Source organism: Coregonus lavaretus (genome assembly GCF_964263955.1).
Source record: "Coregonus lavaretus genome assembly, chromosome: 13".
NCBI lineage: Eukaryota > Metazoa > Chordata > Actinopteri > Salmoniformes > Salmonidae > Coregonus > Coregonus lavaretus.
In genome coordinates, this window is record NC_140000.1 from 7,544,497 (window position 1) to 7,554,989 (window position 10,493).

Genomic DNA, 10,493 nt, shown 5'->3' on the forward strand with positions numbered 1-10,493 from the left:
AGCCCGGCGATTGACTGAAACACAGAGGAGACGCAAACCAGCCCCACGTTGGGCGCCATTATGTCGTATATGATGAATGGTGGCAATTATCGCTGTCAACAAAGAGTTCGCCATACTGCATCGTGTTAGAGGCTTTTATTAAAATCACGAATCTACAGCATAGATACAGACTCGCGATGTCCGGAGAACGGCTCCCCAGATTGCTATGGCCGTTCTGCCGTCTAATCGTTTACCCCCTATTTATAAACAATGCAAAGGGAGGGGCTACTCCCTCTTCTGGCCAATCACCAGTCTCCCCTCGGGCGTCACCCTCCAAGCGGCACATTTCAAATAACATCATAAAACCTCCCCCCTTTGGCCTGAACAACCAACATTCCATTTCGTCATGAAAAACATTTAACAAAGGCATAATCTTCAGATACGATACCCCCATTACCCATTACTCACACTACCCACATTGCCCCCATAACCCCATTACCCACATTACCCCATTATCTACATTACCCACATTACCCCCATGTCAGCCCTTTAACATGTCACTTTCACCTCTATTCTGTATCTCTGGTTCTCAATTGCGCTGGTTTCCTTTGATGATGAGGAATGTTCCGGTAGCCACCCCCAGCAGTCCCAGAGTCAGACCCACTCCACAGAATACAGCAGGACCAGCACTGGACCCACTCACCTCACTGACCTCAGGCTCTTGGGGACAGAAGGACAGAAGTGCCATCAGTTAGAGTTAGAGTTAGCCAGTAAAACACACCATGAGAGATTAGTCAGAGAGAACATCCAGTAATCACACACTGTAGTAGACATATTACTGAAATATCTAAAGTATACTATTCAGAATTTCCCCTCACCCCAGAACCTGGTTTTGGGGTCCTTCAGGGCCGTGTGCTCCACAGTGCAGGCATAGACGTCCCCCTCCTGTGGGGTGAAACTCAGGGTGGAGAACTGGTGGAACGTTCCATCTTTATTAGGATAGTACCGACTGAGATACGCTCCCTCAGTCACCTCCAGGCCATTCTTGGTCCAATTGACTTTGATGGGGGGGGGGTAGAAATGATTCAGAAAGCAGATGAGCGTGTTCTCCACCCCCAACTCCTCCTCATCCCTGGGGTAGATGATGCTCTCAGGGGCATCTTGGGGGCAAATAGAAACCAGAAAATAGAAAGAGACTCCACCAGTGACAGTAAGATGGACCAAACCCATTCAGGATGTGGTCTGATATTCAGTATTCCACTGTCTGTCCACTACACTAAAAGGCTCATCACCCACTCTAGAGGGCACTGCTTTTACAGGTGTCATGCAACTCCAACTCCAACCTCAGACTAACACACTCTTCCAGGTAAAAGGTATACAGTAAAATACATCTACATTTATGCATCGTTTTTTACTGGCTTATGCAGACAATCTAATAAAGAATCGGACTTACCTTTGACTTGTGGTATGCTGGGTACTGCACCTTTTCCAAATTTCATACGCTCCATGCACCAAATTCTAGACAGTTTAGCATATTCATAAGCTATCAGTGATTGGGATGTTATAATTGGTGGAACATTAGGCACCGTCCACACCCCCTTTCCTTCCTTGAAATCAGCATAGCCGACTTCATTCCCATCCATCAACAACACCACCTCAGTATCACCTGACTCAAAGCATCCATAGGTAACCATCAATTCATGTTGAACTGAAATGAGAGTAGAAATACAAGTCAAATGAATCCATCTGGTCCGTATTCCATAGGGGACTAGATAATAATGGACTAGAGAAATGACTGCACACTGAAGCTGAATGGCTGGTTTTGCATATTAGAGCAATGCAGAGGCCCAGGTTATATTGACAGTTTACCTGATTCCTCACACATGCACATGACATTAATACTCAAACAGTATTTAAAAAGATAACAGAAATCAAGAGCTCTTACGTTGTGCCGAGGTGAGAATTCCAGTTAGAATCAGTATAATATCAGAGCAGTTCATCTCCAAGCTCTCTAATCATAAACTCATCTGTGTGTTTGAGAGAGTACTGTAGAATCGAACTCAGTCAGACTCTGAGTGGAAGCTCTAAAAAGGAAGAACCAGCGCTGTACTTCACTGGTTCTAACTAGATGGGAAGTGGAAGAGTCATGGCTATATCAGTTAGCAGTATGGTTAAGGTTAGGGTTAAAGGCACAGTACAGTCCAAAACGCAATTTTCTTGTGTTTCTAGTTTTCAGTTTTCCTTTCCCTATTCAGACGACTCCCAGACAGTCCTAGCTAAATTCTTGCTTGAGAAATTGCTCTTTGCATTTTTGAGGTTTTATTTATAAACAATCACAGTAAGTGACTTAATTGTTACCCAGACATGATTTGATATTGATATAAAAACAGCTGCAATTGGACCTTCAAGGTCAAGGTTTAAAATCTGATTATGATTTTGCCCATGGCCAGATAGTGACAACCTACTTCACTGGTTCTTATCAAGAACCAATCAGAAATATTCAATCCGTTCTGACAGCAGAGTATCTAGGTAGAAAACACATGGTGGCCCTTCCAACACTTCACATGCTCAAAGTCAATGGATGTGAGTGTGTAACTGTGCCGTACCCTAGTTCAGACTTCACAGCATGTACAGTATATGCACCTGAGTCCTAAAGAACACCGCCATTCAGACAGGAAAGTCAGGAGCATCTCAGATCCATAGATGACTACATACACATTCCTAGAGTGTTTGTAGAATCCCTCCTCTGTGTGTTTTTTATTTGATAGATATAGTCAAATGCTTACCATAGATCAGGGGTTCCCAAACTTCTTTGGGCCACGACCCCATTTTGATAGGCTATCTGAAAATTCTCGCTACACCCAACCATGTGAAGAAAATTATGTAATTAACAGCCAATGTTTACTTTTTTATTTGGGTCAATTGAAAAATATTCTAACAGTAGGCTATTTCTGATTGTCTTCTCAACTCACCATCACATACTTTTAATGTGAAGCTATAACAGCCAATTGCAAATGAGTCTGATATAATGTATATTTTGTCATCACCACTAATGAGATGGGTGTGCTTTATGCATGTCACGTCGGAGCTTACATGCTGACCACACTGCGAGCATTGGTAAATTAATTTACACATTCATGTTATTCAATCACTGCATCCAAACTGCTTGCGCACGTCAACGAGAGTCTGCGTAGCCAGGAGCTAAAATAGAACTTGGTTCTATTTGTGACTCTTGACGCGCTGCAAGTCCCGCCTCTCCCATCTCCTCATTGGTTTTTAGGAGCATATACCCACGTGGGTGTTTGAAAGATGAACTGAGGTCCACACTCCAGTCCAGTTCCTTCCTCTGAATCCACTAATTCGGTCGCTCATCTATAGAATGTTTTTGTATTTCCCCTGCATGCTTGTGTTCAGTTCGTTCAGTTTCCCAAATATGTCTGTTGCATAGGCAAGGAGACACCTTTTCTTTTCATTACACAGAAAGTCAACCAAGTGCTTTTTTTTTTTTTACATCCATTGTGAATGACAACAGTTCTTCTCTCAATGCAAAAAACTTTCCAACACTCCCCCTCGATAACCACCAAGCCTCGATGTGAAATAGAACATTGTCATGCGCTGATCTCATATATCCACATAGTTTTGCAAACAGGTGTGCACACAGTGGATGTGGTTTGATGTAGTTTACAATCAAAAATACCTGCTGCACACAGGATGTTGGAGGCACCTTAATTGGGGAGGACGTGGCAATGGCTGGAGGGGAATGAGTGGAATGGTATCAAATACATCAAACACATGGTTTCTATGTGATTGATGCCATTCCGCTCGTCTGTTCCAGACATTATTATGTGCTGTTCTCCCCTCAGCAGCCTCCACTGCTGATACAGTATATCTCCGAGTTCTTTGCTCAGCTCTTTTGCCGCCAGTTTCTCTCTGTGTATCATACCAAATGGCAGAGGGAGATACATTCATAGCTAGAGTGCAGAGGCCTGCCCGCCGTCCCGCCATAGATGGAGCCCCATCTGTGCAAAAGCCCACCATTCGATCCCATGGAAACTGTTTTCCGTCAATATAGCCACGCAGCACACTGAACATCCCCTGTGCTGTTCATGAGACAGAACAATATATCCTGTGAATAGCATGAAACATAACCATTAAATTAGATCTGTAAACATACAAACCCTATGTTACGACTATGAATTAACTTTTACACGTGCTGTTGTGTGTTATTTAATGGCCATATAATTGCATAATTTATTTTTATAGCCGCCTGGGGTTAATGTGGTGATCACAGGTCTCTTCCCATTAACGCCATCAGAGTCGTAGCGCTTACTATAAATGAATGTTGAAAATGAATATCATCCAAATCAATTTGCAATGGGAGAGATATTGGATCAATTTGTAATGGGAGAGATATTGGATCAATTTGTAATGGGAGAGATATTGGATCAATTTGTAATGGGAGAGATATTGGATCAATTTGCGGAGTTCCACTAATTTCGATAGACTGGACCTTCTGAGTACTAAAAGGACACCTTAAATCTTGTTGCCTTAAACATGACATACAGTGGGGAAAAAAAGTATTTAGTCAGCAACCAATTGTGCAAGTTCTCCCACTTAAAAAGATGAGAGAGGCCTGTAATTTTCATCATAGGTACACGTCAACTATGACAGACAAAATGAGAAAAAGAAATCCAGAAAATCACATTGTAGGATTTTTAATGAATTTATTTGCAAATTATGGTGGAAAATAAGTATTTGGTCAATAACAAAAGTTTCTCAATACTTTGTTATATACCCTTTGTTGGCAATGACACAGGTCAAACGTTTTCTGTAAGTCTTCACAAGGTTTTCACACACTGTTGCTGGTATTTTGGCCCATTCCTCCATGCAGATCTCCTCTAGAGCAGTGATGTTTTGGGGCTGTCGCTGGGCAACACGGACTTTCAACTCCCTCCAAAATTTTCTATGGGGTTGAGATCTGGAGACTGGCTAGGCCACTCCAGGACCTTGAAATGCTTCTTACGAAGCCACTCCTTCGTTGCCCGGGCGGTGTGTTTGGGATCATTGTCATGCTGAAAGACCCAGCCACGTTTCATCTTCAATGCCCTTGCTGATGGAAGGAGGTTTTCACTCAAAATCTCACGATACATGGCCCCATTCATTCTTTCCTTTACACGGATCAGTCGTCCTGGTCCCTTTGCAGAAAAACAGCCCCAAAGCATGATGTTTCCACCCCCATGCTTCACAGTAGGTATGGTGTTCTTTGGATGCAACTCAGCATTCTTTGTCCTCCAAACACGACGAGTTGAGTTTTTACCAAAAAGTTCTATTTTGGTTTCATCTGACCATATGACATTCTCCCATACCTCTTCTGGATCATCCAAATGCACTCTAGCAAACTTCACTTGGGCCTGGACATGTACTGGCTTAAGCAGGGGGACACGTCTGGCACTGCAGGGTTTTAGTCCCTGGCGGCGTAGTGTGTTACTGATGGTAGGCTTTGTTACTTTGGTCCCAGCTCTCTGCAGGTCATTCACTAGGTCCCCCCGTGTGGTTCTGGGATTTTTGCTCACCGTTCTTGTGATCATTTTGACCCCACGGGGTGAGATCTTGCATGGAGCCCCAGATTGAGGGAGATTATCAGTGGTCTTGTATGTCTTCAATTTCCTAATAATTGGTCCCACAGTTGATTTCTTCAAACCAAGCTGCTTATCTATTGCAGATTCAGTCTTCCCAGCCTGGTGCAGGTCTACAATTTTGTTTCTGGTGTCCTTTGACAGCTCTTTGGTCTTGGCCATAGTGGAGTTTGGAGTGTGACTGTTTGAGGTTGTGGACAGGTGTCTTTTATACTGATAACAAGTTCAAACAGGTGCCATTAATACAGGTAACGAGTGGAGGACAGAGGAGCCTCTTAAAGAAGAAGTTACAGGTCTGTGAGAGCCAGAAATCTTGCTTGTTTGTAGGTGACCAAATACTTATTTTCCACCATAATTTGCAAATAAATTCATTAAAAATCCTACAATGTGATTCTCTGGATTTTTTTTCCTCAATTTGTCTGTCATAGTTGACGTGTACCTATGAGGAAAATTACAGGCCTCTCTCATCCTTTTAAGTGGGAGAACATGCACAATTGGTGGCTGACTAAATACTTTTTTTCCCCACTGTAGTTGCCCCTGTAGCAATTAGAAATTGAATTATTTTACCAGATACACATAAACTTAACTGTGGTATTTCTAATGGGCTGTCCAAAATATGCAATTGTGGTGCATTTATCATGTATTTAACTTCCTTCCTGTCTATCAGTTTTGTATGTCATTGCCCCCATAATACATTCCCCGGAATCTCCTCTTTAGGTTTATTCTGGGAATTAGGGTGCAGTTGGGCAGGAGTCCAATTCCCCCTCTCTCTATCTCCATATCTCCGTCTCTCCTCATCCTGTAATCTAACGTTACACTCTCGAACCCAATGTCCCCATTGTTTACAATAATTGCAAGTATCCATGTCTCTGTTAAACCTCCTTCTTCCTCCTCTGAAATTACCATTTGACCTGCCTCTCCCTCGATTATTATTATAAGGTACGAATTGTCCATTTGTACGCTGCTGAAATGGTACCAGTTTATCCTGCTGTTTGTAGTGGGGAAATTGCGGTGCCTGAATTGTTGGTTTCTGCTCATTGAATAATCCTACTGCCTCTAATTCCCTAATCTTTTTTAATAGCTGTCTTTACCTCTCATCGACCCATGCATTAAAGCTGTGCACCACCAATTCATAAATCTTAGTGGGTTTATTAATGGCTGCAGTGCATCTTTTATAATTTGAGAAATTTCAGCTTACGTAAGTGGCTTATCCAAAACCCTATCTTCCATGACTAAAAGTGGTGCCATCACTTCTTCTTTCTGTATATTATCCTCTTCATATCGTTTATTTCTATCTCTACTTGCCAAATCATCCACAATCAATTCAACTCTCTGACAAATATTTTCCACTTCACTGTCTAAAATACAAGATACAACTCCTTTTATATCTTTTGTCTGGACGGCTGAGGTTGGGTCAAGGCTTATCTTTTTCTCTATTTGGTAATGTTCCACTGCTTCAACAAAAAATTCCATAATTGTATTTGCTAATCTATCGTTTAAATCAACGTTTTGGTTTTGTTTGAGTATTGTAAATATAATTTTATATTATATACACTCTCTCTATTATATCTAATTTTTTCAATGTTTATTTGTCCTGTATGACCTCTAAACCTTCTTTCTGCCGTTTCGCAAGCTCTACCAAAGCGTTGTAACCACAAGGCCCGGCATTCCTCTCGCCACCTTTTGATCTCAAAGTTATCTATTTTGACTATAGGAAACATGTATGTTTACCTGATTTTAGGAATACATTTTTTAGCCTTCCGTAAGATTCTATAAATAACCAATCATATATGTCGCTATCCTCTTCTATGTCAATACTATAAGCTGGAGGCTGAATAGAGTTTGCTAACTGTGGATACATTTCTTTCATACTTTCAGATCCTTTAATAGCCCCTATGGACTGACTCTTTTCATAAGGTAGATTATGTTGCTCCATTGTCAAAATACTTAATTTCCTAACAGACTTTTCCTCCTTCCTAATTATATTTACCGGCCATTGTGCACTCATTAAATCCCATGCTGTATATACCTCTTTCATATAATCTAAATCCCATTTCGGGTTGCTTATGGCTGTATTATCATTTATATACTTTCATGCTACTTGTAATTTATCCCTTTCAAAACTACCATCACGAGGATAGTCATTATCTGTCCATGCCGATAAATCACTAAGATATGGTTCCACATAGAAAACCCCTAATTTAATTAACATCCAGTCACGCGGTGTTTGATTTTCAATACTTTTAAAAGAGACATGTTTTAGATGCGGATTTGTGTGCAACAATTTCGTCATAACCTTTCGCTCCCTTTGAGGTAAATCTAGCTCTGATTTATTCTTTATCATCACTGTCTTGCCCGTAATCGGTATACTGAATTTACTCCCCATCCTCATGTATTATTAGTTTATACAATATTAGTAATTCAATGTTTGAATCAAATCTCCATTTGATCTTTATTAAAATTGTGTTTGCCTATTTGGTCTTTGGTGCTATGATTCAACAGGTTCACTTGTATCTGATTCTTTATTCAGTATGATTGATTGTTTTGTCTCTGTCCTGACCGTTTGGAGTAATTCACACAGGACTAATTCTCTCTTCACCACAGTACTCAACCTCTCAGAAGACTGAACCTCCTTAATTTGTACTTCTCCTCTATATTGTTGTCACTTCCTTAATCAATTATGGCTTATTTTAACTGTAACCTTCTACCAAGGATTTTAACCTTAAATCAAGGACTCAAACCTTAATATCTAACACATCTAACACTGTAACAATCTATTCCAATGATTTTAACCTTCAACCAAGGACTCAAACCTTAATATCTAACACATTTACCACATTATGTGGTCCTCTGTAGCTCAGCTGGTAGAGCACGGCGCTTGTAACGCCAAGGTAGTGGGTTCGATCCCCGGGACCACCCATACACAAAAATGTATGCACGCACGACTGTAAGTCGCTTTGGATAAAAGCGTCTGCTAAATGGCATATTATTATTTATTATAATTCCTTGAGGACTTGAACCTCTGAAAAAGATATCTTACTGTAACCTTCAACCTAATTTTCTTATAGGGCTTTTATAACTTACTTAGGACTTACTTACTTAGGACTCAAACCTATCTTATCACTGGACTCTAACACCGGATCATCGCAATTAGCTAGCAACTAGCTAGCTGCAACTGAATGGCTGTTGTTGTTGTTGGCTAATCACCACTGACCCGGAGCAAGCACCAGTTAGCCTTGAGCTAGCCTCGAGCCAGGCCCATCTCCTGGCTATCTACCTCTCTGTCAACCGGATGGGACCTCCTAGTGTTGACACGTAGCCCCGCCAATCCAACACGACTGGTCTGCCGACGTGTTGTCTTAGCTCTCTCGAATAACACCTGTGATTGCTTTATGCTTATCTCCCATGTCAATATGCCTTGCTTATTGCTGTTTCGGTTAGTACTTATTGTACTATTTCACTGTAGAGCCCCCAATACTGCTCAACCTGCCTTAGATAGCTCCTTTGTCCCACCCCCCCATACACGTGGAGACCGGCTCAATCGGTGCCTCCAGTGATGCTATCTCTTTCATCGTTACCCAACGCTTAGGTTTACCTCCACTGTACTCATATCCTTCCACATCCTTGTCTGTACATAATGCCCTGAATCTATTCTACAACGCCCGGAAATCTGCCCCTTTTATTCTCTGTACCCAATGCACTAGAAGACCAGTTCTTAAAGCCTTTAGCCGTATCCTTATTCTATTCCTCCTCTGTTCCTCTGGTGATGTAGAGGTTAACCCAGGCCCTGTAGCCCCCAGTATCATTCCTACTACCCAGGCGTTATAATTTGTTGACTTCTGTAACCGTAAAAGCCTTGGTTTCTTGCATGTTAACATCAGAAGCCTCCTCCCTAAGTTTGAGTTATTCACTGCGTTAGCACACTCCGCGAACCCTGATGTTCTAGCAGTGTCTGAATCCTGGCTTAGGAAGGCCACCAAAAACGCAGAAATTTACATTTTTACATTTTAGTCATTTAGCAGACGCTCTTATCCAGAGCGACTTACAGTTAGTGAATACATTTTTTTTATTATTTTTTTATACTGGCCCCCCGTGGGAATCGAACCCGCAACCCTGGCGTTGCAAACGCCATGCTCTATCAACTGAGCTACATCCCTGCCGGCCATTCCCTCCCCTACCCTGGACGACGCTGGGCCAATTGTGCGCCGCCCATGAGTCTCCTGGTCGCGGCCGGCTGCGACAGAGCCTGGATTCGAACCAGGATCTCTAGTGACACAGTTAGCACTGCGATGCAGTGCCTTAGACCACTGCGCCACTCAGGAGAACCTATTCTATCCCCAACTACAACATTTTCCGTCTGGATAGAACTGCCAAAGGGGGCGTAGTTGCAATCTACAGTAGAGATAGCCTGCAGAGCTCTATCATACTATCACACTGTCTGTGCCCAAACAGTTTGAGCTTCTACTTCTAAAAATCCACATTTCCAGAAATAAGTATCTCACTGTTGCCACTTGCTACAGACCCCCCTCAGCCCCCAGCTGTGCCCTGGACACCATATGTGAATTGATTGCCCCCCATCTATCCTCAGAGTTCGTACTGCTTGGTGACCTAAACTGGGATATGCTTAACACCCCGGCCGTCCTACAATCTAAACTAGATGCCCTCAATCTCACACAAATTATCAAGGAACCTACCAGGTACAACCCTAAATCCGTAAACATGGGCACCCTCATAGATATTATCGTATATGAAGATTATGTCTTTGTTAAATGTTTTTCAAGAAGAAATGGAATGTTGTTTATGTTAGTATCAAAAGGGAATGTTTTAGTGTAACGTCACATACAACAGACAGGAAGTGTGTTGTAGACAGGGGAGACT

At 42.0% G+C, this 10,493-nt stretch overlaps 1 protein-coding gene across 1 annotated transcript; it reads right to left on the bottom strand.

Annotated features, from left to right (window-relative positions):
- Positions 1-568: 568 nt before the first annotated feature.
- On the bottom strand, positions 569-1,487 carry LOC311139326 (H-2 class II histocompatibility antigen, A-K alpha chain-like; the record flags this gene model as incomplete). The annotated part of the gene is made up of 3 exons (XM_084174203.1): positions 569-699; positions 858-1,139; positions 1,433-1,487. 3 exons carry the CDS (start codon positions 1,485-1,487, stop codon positions 569-571), a joined length of 468 nt encoding a protein of 155 aa, XP_084030329.1.
- Positions 1,488-10,493: the final 9,006 nt, after the last annotated feature.